General features: G+C 37.5%; 1 protein-coding gene across 3 annotated transcripts in view; it reads left to right on the top strand.

The window, feature by feature from the left end:
- Positions 1-17583, top strand: part of diaph2 (diaphanous-related formin 2) — a 386239-nt gene that overhangs the window by 327578 nt on the left and 41078 nt on the right. For all 3 annotated transcript variants that reach the window (XM_086084214.1, XM_086084213.1, XM_086084212.1), the window contains 2 exons: positions 3886-3978; positions 5353-5418. In XM_086084214.1, coding sequence (XP_085940340.1) covers positions 3886-3978; positions 5353-5418 — 159 coding nt within the window. The remainder of the gene's footprint in view (positions 1-3885; positions 3979-5352; positions 5419-17583) is intronic.

Below are 17583 nucleotides of genomic sequence, written 5' to 3'. Positions count from 1 at the left end.
GACTGTTTTACTGGATTTTGATTGATTTTGCAAGGCCCACAGAATATTGTGTTCTATTGCTATAAAAACATGGATTAGAGTCTCTTCTTTCATCAGGTTTTTTTTTTTTAATTTGTATCCGTTTCCGTTTTGCAGCAATTAGCATTAGAACATAGCTGAGTTTCATCATTATTCACAAACCTGTTGAAAACACTGGCAAAAAGAGCTTGTTGCAACATGGCCCTGGCTGATTTCTTATACCTGCTGGCCGTTTTTTTTTGTAATAACTGCCATTGCTTTAAGCAACTCTTAATGTCAGAAGCTGTACCAAAGTTTTCTGTATGCTCTAGCATAAAAAAAAACATTAAAAAAAAACAACGTATAAATACATATTTGGGAGTGTAGGCAAAAATATTAAAATACTTATTTATACATTTTTGGTTTTGAATGAGTTAATAGATAGCAGTAGTGTGCATTCCGACTTGGATGTTGACATTTGGTTTAGAAAAGGTGTAACCCAGGGGTCTTATTCATGTTTTTGCCCGTTTACATGGCCTTTTAAAACCCAAGTATTGGCAATATTCGGAATTTGAAAGGGTTATTGCATGTAAACGTAGTCATTGCTGTGGGTGTGACATGTAACTAAGAATTATCTTAGTAATGTAACATTTCCACTTTCCAATTTAGCATTTTGAAGCTCCAGAAACTTTTATCCATTTTGTTAGAAACATTAGTCAACAGCAATTAAAAAAAATAACCTCTTTTGATCGTTTGGCAGAAGTACCAAAGAAAGTTTGGGTTGTATCTCTTCAGAGTTGACATAGTTTAGTTTGAGTCTATTTCCAGTTTTTTAATAAGTTCAGAGTGTGAAGGCTAATTTTCTGCTGCCTGCTTGCTTTTAAGCAGCAGTCCAACAGGACCTCGTTAATTGAGCACCGTCTGGTGACATGGGAGTATGTTTCCCATTTTAGTCATTTAGTTTGTGCGTGTCTGCAGTGCTCCTCCTGAACCCCGGCCTACCAGGGCTCTGAAGTCCCGGCCATTACGAATGATGAATTGTGCTACAGTTAGGCTCGAAGTAGGACAAATTGATCAAAGTGTCAGGTGCCCCTTTGCGATGTCGTGGTCTGGTCGACAACAAAAAAAAAGCACCAGAGAAGGAGCTGTCAAAAAGTTTTCCTGTGCCAGGTGGTTATAGATAAATGTTTACTCGTCAGTGCTGGAAATGCGAAATGCCCTCGCCAGCCTACATTTAGAAGCAAGATTACTGCCAGTTGATTTTGTTATTAGTTCTCCATATTGTTGTACAGTTGCAAACACATGCTCCCTCATTTTGAACCAATGAGCTTCCTATCTGGGTGTAATGCTGCAATTTGAGATAAGCGCTTACTTGGCTTAGACCTTCTTCTCTTTTTTTTTTGCGCCTGATAAAGCTGGTGTAATTAAACTTGATTTAATCGGGATTGCTGTTAAGTACAGCGCACCGATAAACAGATACATCGGTTTCAAAGCAGCCCTTGGGAAAAAGGCTTTGAGGTAGACGGAGAGAGCAAAATTAGCGCAAGCCAGGATTCGCAATTTAAAGAATTGCGATAGACGTGCAGTGCTCCTATTTTTAGTTTTTGTCTCTCCTGTTTTGCATGAATGATTGCGAGCCGGATGGTTTCTCATAAGACTTTTTTAATAATGTAAAAATATATGACATTCGCATAAATTAATAGAGCACCTTTCAGTGTGGTTTTGTTTCACCCCTGCATACAATTTATCTGACTACTGTGTCTCTTTTAAATTGCAAAGGATTGATCGTGCAGCACCTGGCTACTTATTTTGGAAACAAGATGCAAAGAAACCTGACATAACTACCTGTATTGAGCAAGAGCATTCATGTATGCGAACGAATTGAAGTCCCTGGCACCACTATAAGTCACCCTAATGATCCTAGCTTAAAATAATGCCTGTTCTGGACCGGAATGATGAAAAGGGTGGCCCTCTGACTCATTAGTATCAGAGCGTAAAGATAGATGACCCAGATATAGAACCGACGCTTATTTTTTAACTCGCCGTCCTGCATGTGGCCTAGCGCTCCAAGCCTCGCCTACCTGTCTCTTTAGCTTTGTCAACTTTCCACGGCTTGGGCTGCACTGTGGAGAGATTATTTTTTGAAGGCTGGTTTTGGTGTCATTAACCCAACAGTGACAGAGGGCTAGTGCATTGAGCGGCGCCGCACTAAGTCTTTGTAAAGAGCATTTAGCTCCCTTGCGTTAGCCACAAAAAGAGAATATCTGTCAGTGACGATCAGTGGACGCTTTTGTCTCCAGGCTCCCCTTGTCTGTATTAGCCGCTAAGCTTTAAATGTGCTTTACTCCTCCCGGTAGTTTACTGAGAAAGGACAGACATCTCTCAGAGACACTTTTATTGTGAGGAACAGTGGCGACTCATTCTTTTGTTTATTTTATAATTAATGGAGAGCAGTCATTCAATTAAGGTCTCAGTCCAAGAGGATGGAACCATCAGATGCAAATTTGCCATTCAAACAGGCAATAAATCGAGTGTTACATTAGTCTTTAGGGCACTGTGATGATGATCCACAAATTCTAGCAATGCAAAAAAAAAAAAAAAAAACACCTCTGAAAAAAAAACCTGTGAAAATCTTTAGTTCGAGATGTTTTTTAATATACAGTATATATTTTTAAGTATAAGTAATGTGTGTCATAATCTTTCCGTGACATTTGTAGAATATTTTATTTAACACCTGTTGGACTTTATATATCATAGTCTGTCATTCAAACAATATATTGGACATGGCTAGTGTTTTTCCATTTATTTGAAAAACTTATGGTCTATAAATTCTGCTGAGCAATAAATGGTTTTGAAACCACCACTGAAATAGGACTGGCAAATCCAGATCAATGGATTAAGCCACTTTTATTGTCAGGAACTTTGATGACTCTACAATTGGAATACACTGAGTATCATCTGGGCCGATATTCATCATTTTGATGAATCTGGTTTTATTGGTATCAGCTTTTTTTAAATTTCACACGGTCGATAAAAGATCGATCTATTTATTTGTATATCTGTTAACTTAATAAGAGATGCTGCTGACCCTGGGAACTCTCTGAATCGTTTGATTTTGTTTGAAATTAAAACAATGATATGTGAAAATTTAACATTTCTGTTATTTTGAAATTGTTTTTAAATGTATTTACTGAAGATAACTATAGGGACATATGATATTTACTTGTATAAGTTTTCATTTAACTTTTTAGACATACAGATGACCCTGGGAGCTCTCTGAACTACCATATTTGTAAGACTTATAAAACAAAGATGTCTAAGATAAATAAATAAAAAAGTCAACTTTTTTTTATCTGAAAAAAAATTCAATAAATTGTAAATAAATGTTGCCACCAATATTTTTCCCTTTTACTGAAAATATTTTTGGGCTCCAAATATCTATTATCGGCCTCCTTCACTAATAATAATCAAAATCAGTATCGGCCTTGAAAAAACACATTAGCCTATGTCTGCAGAGATTCTACTGTTTGGCATATAATCCATCAATTGTGCCAAGTAACAAGTGGTCGCACAGCCGCCACTGATAAAAGACACTCTTTCAAGATCTTCACTTTTATTGCTGAGAACAGTGGCAAATCTGGGGTTTGTCGTAGCCCACCAGATGACAATATTATTTTCCCATGCTGTTGTTTATTTAATATGTGGCTGGAATTTGCTAGTTTTTCCATTGATTCGAAGCATTTTGATCCACAAATTCTGCATAGAAACCAGCTTCAAGCACGCACCACTAGAAAATGATAGGCTGCGCTTTCAAAATCCAAATATAAGACACTATACTTTAAACGGAGTAGTGTTTCCATTCTTGCTTATTTTTGTGTTGTCCAACAGAGGGAGATGAAACTGGAGTGATGGACAGCCTGATGGAAGCTCTACAGTCGGGAGCAGCCTTCCGTGATCGGCGAAAACGGACGCCGCGCAACGGTAAGACGAAACAAAACAACGAGCTTTGTATTTATAGCAATGTTAAGCTTGCTTGTTTGCTCACTTTCAAACGCATCACATAACATAATGGGTCATTACAGAGGCCAATTTGTCTGAAAAAGTCTGAATATGTTTGTATAAGGGATACAGGCATTGTGGATACACGGAGGAATCGTATATAAAAAGATAGATCTTCAAGCGGACATACATACATCATAGAAGGCATTATACGTGAGGCCCAGTGTATCTCATTATCTCTTGTCCCTTTGCAGATCATAAAACACTCATTGCCATGTGTCCTGTAGTTAGACAGAAGATGACTTGTGGTAACAAAATAGTCCACTCTGCCAAGATGGCCTGTTGCATTTTTTTCCATCATGTAGGTTGAACTTGAGTCCATTTTCTGCTTAATTTTATCCTTATTAGGTTCACCTTGCAACTGGCTGACAAAAACCTGCGATGGCATCTCAAAGATCACAGAACTTATTATATTAATAATAGTCACAGGAAACTCATGACCAGTTAAACACTTACGCTTCCATTTTAATGCGCATAACCTTCACTCATTTGATTAATTTAAATCAATCATTTATGCTATGTGTCTACACTCGCTTGATTATTTGGATGATATTTTTTTAGGAATTTGTCAAACCATCAGTTAATAGTCTTCAACTTTATTAATGATTGTGTGTCACACTAAAAGTATTTTTGTGCAAGCGAGTGTATGCATTTCCTCTCGTTTCAATGCTCTGACAGGATCAAGTAAAACCAACTGTATTTTCTCATATCGTGGCTTTCCAGTGTTTGTATTAATCCAGAAATGTACTATGCATTTTTATCAGGGATGTTCAATATCACTGTAGTATTCACTAAAACGGACTTTTCACTAAAATTTCAATTAACACAATTGTGAACAAATACCTTCTTCTTCATTTTTTTTTATAATGTACTCCAATCCCTAATTATTTTATGGCCAATGTTAAAATGTTTAGCAGATTGCAAATAGCAGCATGTTTTTTTTAATGTATTTGTTTAACTTATGCTGAATTTGGATGCATCACCCATCATTAAGATAATTATTGCCGTACCACCTGGGGGACAAAGGTAGAAGTCTATGTATTCAATTCATTTTATTGGAGAACGGCATCTAGTTTAGCCGAAGCCACTATTTGAGGAAATACAGTATGTTTTATGCTTAATTTCAATGTTCAAATCTTTCTTTCTTAGGGTTTTGAATCAATGTCATGGCATTTTATCTCTTCTGATGATTATTTCTGGGAATTTCATTCTTGCCAAAAACAAATTTCCTCTAATGCTGTTTTCTTTTCCTCTAATCTCCTTTCCCCCTCTACTTCATCCACCACATTTTTCCAGGTGATCAAAGTCCTTCCAGTCCAGGCTCTCGGTGGCCGACCGCTAACTATGGTTACCGAACCCTAGGTGTGTGTTTTTAAGTCCCTTTTTATATTCCATCTCCACATAACAGCACCCTGCCTCCCGCTGCTCTAATCCCGTCTGCGTAACTCACATCCTTCCTTGCACCGAGCTGCTCTACAGCACCCAGAGGCCTTTGCTGAGCTGTTTTGCGTTGCTTTGCAAAGGCCAATGTTAAAATGCTGGATTTATACGCATATGCCAAAGAATGACACTAAAATGCCTCGTGTAGGAAGTCACTACATTTTTTTTGGGGGGGGGAATTGTGCTCAAGTCATCTCATGTCAGTCTCCTAAAGTCCCCAGCGTAGGCATTTCTGTTTTTAAAAACCTTGTTCGCAGACAGCACTTTTTCTGTGTTGTGTTTGCAAACTTCAGCAAGTGTGTGTCTCTATTGCATATTAATTACTTTCATTCAATCTAAATCTGAATCTAAAATGTCCTCAAGTTTATTTGGCCTGAATCGCATTCAACAACTCTGAACAAGCACTTTCATTTTCTGACTGATTGGTTGAATTGAGTTTAACTACTTGAGGGACCTTGGGAAGCAGCATGTAAAAGATATTGAAACTTTGCTTTGAATATTGCCAGTGTTGAATTAGCGTTAATGTAGAAGGAACCACCTGCTAAAACTAAAAATAATAATAATAATAATGAATAAAGCAAACTCCACACAACTCATGAGAAGCCTGAATCACCTCTGTTTTCAAAACCTTCACAAAGGTGAAGCCCTTTCTCGTTTATAGAATTCCTATGTATGGACTCTCATGGGATAGTTGGGACACAGAGGGTCCACTTTGATGTTTTGACTTTAATGAAGGTAATCACCAGGGCTAGCCGGCTTTCTAATTTGTATTTGCAGATGATGCCGACCGCTGCTTTAAATTTGTTTGGCACTAATGGTTAGGATTAGGGTTAGTTAGGGTTTAGGTTTTTGGTTAGGGTTGAGGTTAGCTCCCAAAGAATTTTGCTTTTATATAAATGTGGGATGTCTGTTTTTAGACCCCAAGCATGATTTGGCCAGCCTGAATGTCAAAGATAAATGTTACCTGATACATAATTTCCCACCATTTTTTGGCAGAAAAAAATACAGACTACCAATCAATCGGCCAATTAGGCTGCAGTTGCCGTTATGAAAACTCAGTTTTTAACTTTCTGAAACTGCATATTATATTATTTTTTTTGTCTGGTGAATATGTTCATATCCTAATTTTAGTGTTTAGCTTGATTGAGTTGCATAAGATGATGATATCTGAATGTCAGAGATAAATGTTACCTGTTAACCTGATATATAATTTCCCACCACTTTTTGGCAGAAAAAAATACAGACTACCAATCAATTGGCCAATTAGACTGCAGTTGCCATTACGAAAACTATTTTTTTTAACTTTCTGAAGCTGCATATTATATTAAATTTTTTGTCTGATGAATATGTTTATATCCTAGTTTTAGTGTTCAGCTTTATTGAGTGGCATATGATAATGATATATAGGGTAAAAAGCATATTAACGGTTGTTGATTTAATGTGTGTTTTTTTTATTGGGGGTGGGTAGGACTTTTGCCTTATCAATCTTTGTGTGGTGGTGTTTTAATGCTCCCTAGTAATGCTAAATATATAAGGTAGTACAACATCAGCTGTTAAGAGAATGGATGACAAAGTCAAAGAACAAAGTGGGCTTCTTTCAAGACTGTTGGAAAGTCCAAATTCCAAAATATCCTACTTGGAAGTGGAGAGATTAAACATCGCCTTTTTCAAAAATAATTAAATTCACGCAAAAAAGGCTGTACAGTCATGCACCAATTTCCATGCATAATTGTCTGTGTTCAATAGATAATCTAGAATTCAAACAGTTAAATATATTTTATGTAGTACAGTAATTTTGCGAGTCTCTCATTGTGTGGTTATTTCATTATTCACGGTTGGTTAATTCATGGTTCAACATGTTTTGCAGAAAGAACTCACCGTTCCACTATTTATTTATTTATTTTCCAGTCAGAGGTCATAATTGTCCAATTTTCCGGAATTCAGCATAAAGAGGTTTTCAATCTTGAGATCAGATCAGATCAGATCAGAGTATAGTTGGACATTGCACTATTTGACACAATGTTTTTCACTCAGAATGTGCAAGTTTAATACTATAATACCGAAGGAGTTAAAGCAGTAGATTCAGTCAGTGTACCAAATGTATCCCCTCCTACTTGTCACGACTATTGTCATCTGATGCTTTAAAGCTTGATTAACTTAGCATCCTCCTCAGCAGCCCGCTGTAACCGAGCGTCTCTCTTTGCTCGCGTCAACGTAAGTTGATTTAAACCCAGCGAGTGTCTGCTTGTCGTCTTTCAGGCTGTACTCCCCTCCAGCTGACTACCTCCGGTGTCAGGCTCAACGCAATTCTTGCTGCTGCCAGTCACAATTACGCCCAATTCTACAAGCATTTCCCATTTCCTTGTCTCCACTTTGTATGAGATGGAAAAGCCAACCCTGGAGGCTCCATGCATGTGTTATGCAATTACACCAGACAATCCTAATTCAGCGCAGAAAAAATGGACAGATTGATGGAGTCTTGGGGAGTTTCTGAAAGATAATGCATTAAATACATAGTGATATTGAATCGGGTTGGTCTAAGACAAATGAGCATATGGAGGGAAAAAAATCGGACTTGGATAAAGTTAGGCTGCTCATTTTCTATTTCCTCGCTTCTCCCCGTGGTAAAACGGTTACCAAGGTATCTGGCAGAAGATTGGCAGATTTAAAACACAAGCCCCTCATACATCCTGCTCCATCGATTTTCGGTCAGGGATGAAAGCCACAGACTCAGTGGGTCGTTCATAGTGAGGGGCATCCCAAAAGACACATCTATCAGATTTCAAAGAGAGGCCAGACAATCTTATATATTTACTGTCTTTTCAACATCATTACGTTCCAAAACAGGGCTGCAGTCTCCGTTTCTTTCTGTGCTGTTATCCTGTTTCACCTTCATAGGTCAGTCCTTCAAAAGTTGCATTATCACTTCTCTATAGTAAGTCTCTTAAGGACTTATTTAACATTGAACATGGGGGCGGGGATAACTTATTCTCATTAAAAATACAGGTGTAGCGATATAATTCTTACCCAGGTCATGGGATTTAAATCCTACTTTCTAATCTTTCAAAACTCATGCATTTAATTCAACAGTCAGATCAGAGAGCCCCCCTCGAGTTTTTAATGAAGATGAAATTACCTAGTTTCTTTCATGAAATTTTAAAGAAGCTAAAGTGGATGAATCTGCAAAGAGGCAAAACGAAGAGGCCCAAGGGAGGCATCTGATGAAAGATGCTGGCCATGGTAAACAACCCATTGTTGTGCTTTATCCCCCAAAGACATTTTGGGCATAAATAATATTTCACTGCATATTATTGTAATGTTTGTTTTCTAAATGACCCTCATAATGCAAGCTTTTTTAGAGTGGTCTAACTTTATTTCATATCCTCATTCCTATAGTGGTTTTTAACCTTGGTTGGATTGAACACCAGTGGTTCGGTGAGTTATTCTCAGGGGTTCAGTGAAGGTCAAGACATAGACCCGACTCATAATAATTCATGATTATATATCCGCTAGGCCATCATTGGCTGCGGGTGATCACGATACATTGCTTGGCCTGCAGGGAATTTGGTGCGCTCACTGTTGTGATGTCATGTCGTGTGATTTGTTTATTGTTGTAATCCCTTCATACTATGTCAAGCAAAAAATAATCATAATTTGTACGACGAATATGTGCAATGTGAATTTACATGTATATCGGAACATATGGTGTTCCACAGGGTTCAATTCTGGGGCTTCTGCTATTTTCATTTTATTTGCTGCCCCTGGGTTCCATCTTAAGAAAACAGTGGTGGTTGTTTTAAAGTGATCTATAAATATAGAGTTGAGTTGTGGGATGGTTGTCAGCGATTGCAAGATTTGCAATTCTAGCCCAGCACAACTCCATATCTAGCAAAACTAAAGGAACACTTCCTTAAGCTGCACACAACACTTTTTGAGCTCAAGGTGAAGAGAGACAGAATCTGTTTTGTTCCCCAGTAAAAGTAAAAATAATTTTATTTTCGGTGATTGCGCATACGCAACTGGTGGTTAGGTTCAGTACCACCAACAAGGTTAAGAACCACTTACAATATATACTTTTTGGGATTCATTTGCACACAATGTATTCTTCTCTGCTCTTTTGCAACTTCTCTGGCCGCTCACTCATTCCCAAGCACGTATGACCGTTTCTGTTTGATATCTGAAAAGTTGAGAGCTTAGGCCTCCTCCGGGCGTCCACTCCTGGTGTTAATAGATGCTATTCATCGGAGCGGCCCTGGAGGCAATCCGGTAGGAAGTGGAGCTAACGTGATTTCAGACGAAGAGGCCCACAGGACTCGGTGCCTCATGCTGTTGCTTGGACGGCTTTAGCAGATTTGAGATATTAAAACGCAAGATGAGAGCAAAGCGGAGCTGTTTGAAATCTATCACCTGGTTCCCATAGATAAGGAAAGGTAAGGCAGATATATACACTTGTGTGCCACTACTACTAACAGGTGATGTCCTCTGGCGTAGAAAAAGCCTGTACACCTTGCTTTGACCCAAAAAGACACTTACCTAAACCTGATCTTGGGAATTGTTTTACTTCTTTGTCGTAATATGTAACGCTATACTATTCAACTTCCAATAACAGATTAATTGTGGGGTGCTGGGGACAACTTGACCTTTAGCAAACGTATTTAAGTCAAATTGTATTTATTTTCCCAAAAATATCATTTTTATTTATATTTATTATCATTACTACATCAGCATTAATGACTTTATAAATGGTGACTGAAAATTTGACCATTGGAGTTGCAGCCAGACTAGGAATACAATACAATACAATACAATACAAAAATAGGAAAACTGACTGGAGTTGTGCAATCCTGCCGGGGTACTTTTTTGTCTGATCCAAAAAGTGGGCATTTCCTGGGAAAAGAAGAGTACATATGGTCCCATTTACATTCATCAATATACAAAAGTTCCGAAAATTAGTTTTGACGCATTTATCCCAAGCATGAAACTAACTTAGGTTTCTCTTAAACCTATACAGCACCCCAAAATTGTTTGCATAACGAGCAAGCTCATTGGCAGAGTTAATAAAACAATAATTCTGCTCGGCCACCAAGAGGATCATTGATGCAAAAGCTACTGCGCCCCAACTGCTTATTGAACCATCAATGAACTAGCTCCTACTAGCTTATGAGATCCAGTAATATCCTGGAGTGTATTCAGTGGCTCTTTTTTTCCCTGTGCTTCGTCTCCTAATAATATTGCTTCTTCTCAAGTGTGGGCGCAGTTATGAAAGGTCACCCTAAGTGTAAATTGTCAATAGTGGATCAATTTCGGAGGGCAAATACGCTTTGGAGGTCCCATAATGGAGGGTTTTATCTTATTTTTACCCGGGGCACATCCACACAATAGGCTTGATATGGTTCATTCTGTGATGAATTCCTATTAGAGCTATAAATTTGCAGTGTTTAAAGCCAAAGAAATGCCCGATAAAGGGGCCGGCAGTAAGAGCGTCCCACTCGCTGATAAATAGCCTTCATATAATGTAATCCAGCCTGAGCCATCATACTTAGTGTTGAAAGATGAACAAGTTGCTTTGGTTGAATTAAACTTAATGCATTACTCATTAGGAATACAGTAGAGCCAGCTGATGATCAGATGGAGAAAAAAAAGCAAATGTGCGTAGGTGTTGGACGCCTCTGCTCACAATAACAAACATGATTAAACACATCATAACCTTTTTTTTTTTTGTTCCTTTCTTTTAACCTCTCATACAACATTATTTAGCCATTTTCGATTAGATGTCCAGATTGACGTTTGCATTTTGAAGAATCCGACATTATCAATACAGTCTGTCGACTGCAATGAGGAGGAATTAATTTGACGTGCCGGGCTTTAAAGTCTATTAACAGCAAATCAAGAGATGAGTGATAGTGGTAATTCCAGTAGATGCCGATAAAGAGATCACATGTCAAAGAGTGATAAATTCAGGTTATCTGGTTGAAACAGGGATGCGGGGAACAAAGATGTCAAAAAAATGATAATGTATGTAATGCCTTTAGCTTGGAGGAGAATCCACTAGAACCCCTTGACAAGATAGTGGTTGTGCACTATTGTCAAGGTTTACAGTAAGTCTGAATAATGGTCTTTTATATGGAAGTGAATAATGTGTAATTGAAAAATGTGTCCTCTAAATTGAAGCTAACACAAATATCATGAAGACCGAACCCTGCTAAAAGCTTTATTAGAAAACATTCCAGCCACCCAATTCTGTAAAAACACAATGAAGATAAACAACATATATGTCGAGAAGGTAGATGGGAGATTGCACAGTCCAGAGGTGGGCACATCAATGAATTTTGAGCATCCGTCATTGGTCACCCGTCAACAGTTATGATACTCTGCCGTCATCGTCAATCTGTCAATATTTCAAACCTAACCAAATTACCAAATTGTAATCATCAATCCGTCATTCGTCAGCGAAATGGGCCTCCCGTCAATGTTTTCATCATTTGTCAGCAAAACGGGCATTCCGTCCATGACGGAATGTCCGGACCTAGTTATTGGACAAAAAAAACGTCAAAAAAGTTTCCCATCAATCGTTAATCGTCAACAAAATAGACGTCTGTCGTTGACGGATTAACGGACCTTCCGTCAATATTGCACACCTCTGATATTAAGTGTTAAACCGAAGATACAGTTTGCAATGTATCATAAACAACAGAATAATGTTAAAGATTTAAAAATACTAATAATTATGTAGAGGTGAATTGCGAGAGATACACATCAGGCATGGTGATTTGGAAAAGTAATGTTTGAACTCTACATTTTAGAGACATACTTATCGCAAAACATTTAACCAAATTTTACATTTTAGTGTTCTTTGCACATTCAGCATTTGTAAAAAGCTCCTGATTGTGTTCATTTACAGTACTAATGATCTTATTTGAAGTGACTAGGACACTTCTGCAGTCAATGGAGATCTAACCCAAAAGGTTACGATATTACACTACACAGCCATATTGATAAAGAAATTGTCGTACATGAGAAGTTAACGAAAGGCATCAGTGAGAATCAATAGTGAGGGAAGAGTAAAAGATGGAGCAATGTTGATAAAAAGTTCAAATTAGACCGCTACGGCAACACTACACCGGTGCACTCCACCCATCCATTTAAGCATGACGATGCGTGAGATGCTCCCATAGACTAATGCCCATTTGCTGAGCTCTTCCCCACGTTTTATTTATTTATCTGTTTATTTGAGTCAGGTTTATTTATTGATGAGCCTCAAGTATATGATGGCAATCTCCATTTGCTCAAAGGACTAAAGACACTAAAAGGACTGGAGTTGGGTCGACATTTTACAGAGCAAAACAAGTCAATGGACACGGGTTACCCATAGTTGAGGTTACCAATCTTGTTCTAATGGAAAAAGGATTTTCGTTTTATTTTTACTTTTGTAGTACGAGGGTTTAGCCTTGTATGTTTTAGTCTTTTCTTCATATATTATTTTATGTTTCTCTTTTTGAGTCTTCACAGCACTTCCATCCGTATTAAGTCCCCTTTGCTGTCATAGTTGACCATCAAATACTCACGAGGGTTTTTACCCTTTTATTTGCTTTTAATAAATAACCTTTTAGGATACGCTCATACATTAACACACTGTACGTTTGTTTATGGCTTTTAATCACATCTTGCCTCGCTCGTGATAGTAACATAGAATGATGTAATTAGAGGCGTAGAGAGCGTAATTGTTGTTTATTCTCCAAATGACATATTTGCTGTTGTAAGCTACTGAGGGAACAAGCAAAGTTTAACTGCACCCGTGTGTGCAATTTAAGGTCATTAGCTTTGGAAGCCAATATTTCTAGCTAGAGGTCTGCCAGAGGACCTTTGGTCCACTCCTACAGCTGTGCAAAGTATGCCAGTTTGGAAACTTGGAGGCATAGTTTATCCAAGATAAAACTTTCCAAGTGATCTCATTATTATGGGATTTCTGGAAATGTCTTGCACTGCTAATTCACAGTCATATTATTGTTAAATTTTGAGTAAAGTCTTTAGGGTAAATGTCAGAATTTATATATGGCTGAAGTGTAAAACAGCTCATCTGAGTGTACCAATGGATTGGGGTCAATTTAAAAGCTGATGTAATTTAACTGTCTGTAGTGTGATTCCAGCCATTATTTTACTGGTCCAATGCACAATAATTGGCTCTGGGTATTTTATAGGGGTGGGAATCTTTGAATGTCTCACGATTCGATTCCGATTTTTGGGTCTGCGATTCGATTCACAATCGATTAAGAGCGGGAAAAAATTCCCAAATGTTTTGATTGACAATGATTTTTGCTTCAATTTATAGATGTGCAAGGAATCGTAATGATCTACTACAGTGTGACTCGCTAATGCTAATTAGCAAGCTACTCGCGGCACTTTTATCACTCAAAAGAATGTTTCCACAATGCAAAAAAACAACTTTTATTGGAATAACTTGATTGTGACTTGTTCTTTCTACTCTCTAATGTGGCTGCAATTTAACAGTGTATCAGACCGCGTGGAACCACACTGCCCCTAAGTGGCCAAATCGAGTACAACATGAACAGCGCTCCCAATAAAGGCACACACAAGCAAAGGCAAGACAGTATAAAATAATTTAAATAAAATTGATTTTGGGATATTTAAATTCTGAATAATACTAAATGAGAATAGTGATTCTTTGGAGAATCGATTTTTTTTGGCACAACCCTAGTATTTTATTCTGTAATAAACCTAGAATAAAAGAAAAAAAGAGTAGATACTCTTTATGAAAGCCATACATGACCAAGTTACTCCCCACTAACGCAACAAATATATCAGGTTTGGAAACTTACTTTTTGCTACAGTTTGTACCAACTATGTCACGTCAGATGCGGAGTTAGGACCCAAACGCAGGCAAGACATGGGGTTGGTTGTATAGAGAGTCTTTACAAACAAAAATACAAAGCACAAACACAAAAGAGCAGGGCTGAATTCAGATAACCTCAAAGAAAACACTTGACAAAGAAGCCTTAACCAATCTCAAGCTCACTGGATGCAGAGATAACCTCCACTAAGGAACATCAATGTACTGACAAAAATGTCATTCTGTAGCTCTCGCTAGAGCAAAGCACAATTCTATATGAAGGAAGGCCTCTGATAAAATAAGAGTGACGAGGCAAACTAGAAGTGACTAATATACACAATAAATTCTGTAGAGTAAATTTGACTCTATTTTGAGTGTGACCAAATAGACTCAGTTTTAGAGGAATATTTACACTTGGAATAGAGTAAAATAAAGAATTGAACAAATACAATAAAAGTCACTCAAGGGTTGAGGAACAAACTCATGACCTTAAGCTTTGGGAGACAGCTGATCTACTCCCTGAGCCATGCAGCTCCTACTGTGTCTTTAATGTCAGCTGGAATCTTCGTATCTCCAAGAGACTAAAAACATTGTTTTTGGTCTCCTCTTTGTGATAAGCAAACAGTAGGAGGGGCATAGCTCCCAAGCTGAAGTTCGTGAATTTGTTCCTCAAGCCTTAAGTGACTTTTATTTGTTTCAATTATTTATTTTACTCTCTTCAAAGTGTAAATATTGGCCTACTCTAAAACGGAGTCTATTTGGTCTCACTCTAAATAAAGTCAAATTTATTCTACAGAATTGACTGTGTAGGCATATAGCGACTGCATAGTTACTGATCACATTATCACATTAAAATCATAAGGGACATATTAAATGTATTAGACTAGACAAAACTAAGAGTGGCTAATAATCATTATCATACATTATCGTCATTGGGGACATAGTAACTGCATACGACCCGACAAACTGAAAATGGCTACAAATATCAATCCAAAGGATATAGCAACTGCATAGCAACTGACAACAAAACACAATGACCGCATGACCCAAGCCAAAACACCGTCAAAACAATCTACCTTTATTAGATTAGGATTAAGCAGGTATAACGATGTAGGCCAAGTATGCATAAATTGTATGTGTTAATGTACTACAGTAATGTGAGTATTTCAGCATTCTCTATATGTCAACATGGAAGTAGACTATTTGTAGTACATGTTAACGGTCCAGGGTTTCCTCATAATGTCCATTAGGTTTGCTTTATAACACGTCTCCCCTGAAGGCATATCCAGCTAAGTAAAGGATGAGGCAGCACACCGCATTACCTCAACTATCCCCCCCTTTACATCCTCTCTAGATTACTTCCTTTCAGTTGCTAGGGTCACTCTTGCCTTGGGGTGGATTAGGGCAGATTGGCGCTCAGATGTTCTTTTTAGATTCCCAACCACTAGGGAAGGTAAAGTTTGTTCAGGTTGGATCCATGCCGAGTTTGTTATTTTTACGTTTACGTGTACTTTTTTTTTGATGATTTGGGGGTGTTTATTTGTATGTTGGGAAGGTTTTCGAATAGTTTGTCAGGCAGGCATTTGACCTGATTTGTTAAGGCCCATCGTGACTCACAAAAGTTTGACAAGAATTCCAGCTAAATATTCACGCATCCTCGCACAGACAGACAACCCCTTTCTATTCAGTGTCTAAAAATAGTAATCCATCATTGTAAATATTCAAACACTATACATTATAATTAGTGGGACAGCATGTAAAAAATTATTTATGGCTCTGCATTATTAATGGCATTCATGCCCTTTTCTCGCTCCTGATACCACCTTTAATATGTTTTCCAAGCAACACAGTGTCGAAGATATAGATTTGCTGTAAAGGTTTTATGATTGTAAATATAGCTGAGGAAACAATCCTCTTATAAGTTTACTGGAGTCTGTGGAAGCTAAATAGATGCTGCTGCTTATGAAGTGAGAATAATTGAACAAGGGGAATCAGTCAATGAGTGAAGGAGCGGCTTGATGGCCCAGATGACAGCTGGTGAAAGCAAGAAAGACTGATAAGGCAATATGTCATATTGCTACATTACTGTCTGTGCACATGCTCTCTCATTTCATCGCGATGCCTTTTGTCACCAGTCGACTTGCTTAACATATTCATCTACTAACTAGAGGTGTTATAAAAAAATAATCGATTCGGCAATATATCGCGATATTACAGTGCGCAATTCTTGAATCGATTCGATATGCGGCCGAATCAATGTTTAAACAGCATTTTTTTTTATGGAAATATTCAACAAGATGTCTTACTTAGGGTTAGGGTTCACATGTTAAACATGGAAGAATGGTATTTTAATGGAACATTAAGCCTTAATATTTTATTTCAAAGCTGTTCAAACATGAAACAGATTGCAACAGATTGTTCACAGGGGCTCACAGTTATAAGCCTGAAGTTTTAGATAAATAAATAAAAATTCATACAAATCTTACAGTGCACATGTACAAGTTTACTGATGAGTATTTTCTAAATTTGAGTAAAAGAAAAAATCGCAATAATCAACTTAGATTTGTGTCGGGATTAATCGGTATTGAATGGAATTGTGACCTATGAATCGTGATACGGATCGAATCGGCAGGTACTAGACAATTCACACCCCTACTACTAATGTTATACATACTTCAACCCACAGCAAAACATCCCTCATCTGGCATGTGTTTTCACTACGGGTGTACCAAAAACTGAAACATTTATTTTGTTTTAATTCAAAAGATGTGAGTGCATAGAACCAAATTGAATAGAGCTATATCAAGGTAGATATTGAATTATCTTTTGGTGGACAGATGTATCTTAGAAGTCTTGATGGACAAATGAAGCTTCATTGGGCACTTGTGATTATTTATTTATTTTACTCCTCTACATATAGAGAACACTCTTGTTTTAAAATGCAGTGGCAATTTAATCAGTCAATCAATCAATCAATTTCCATTGCACTTGCCCAAGTAAAAATATATATATATATATTGTAAGTGTTTCATAAAGCTTCATTTTCCCCATCACTGCTTAGAGGGAAATGGTCTGCCATTTACAGTATTGACAATTTCATTCAAATGTATGTAAAATGAGAACAAAGCCATACCATATAGAATTGTAACCGAACCGAAGATTTGTTTCACTTTCAAAGTCAACCGTCGTTGAAACGTTTTGTACCCCACGTATCAAAAACTGTATCAAATAGTTTTTTG

The sequence above is a fragment of the Leptonotus elevatus genome, chromosome 9 (assembly GCF_054856555.1).
Source record: "Leptonotus elevatus isolate MCC_2025b chromosome 9, RoL_Lele_1.0, whole genome shotgun sequence".
NCBI lineage: Eukaryota > Metazoa > Chordata > Actinopteri > Syngnathiformes > Syngnathidae > Leptonotus > Leptonotus elevatus.
Note: the sequence above shows the minus strand (reverse complement) of the source record. Positions and strands in the feature narration are given on the sequence as shown.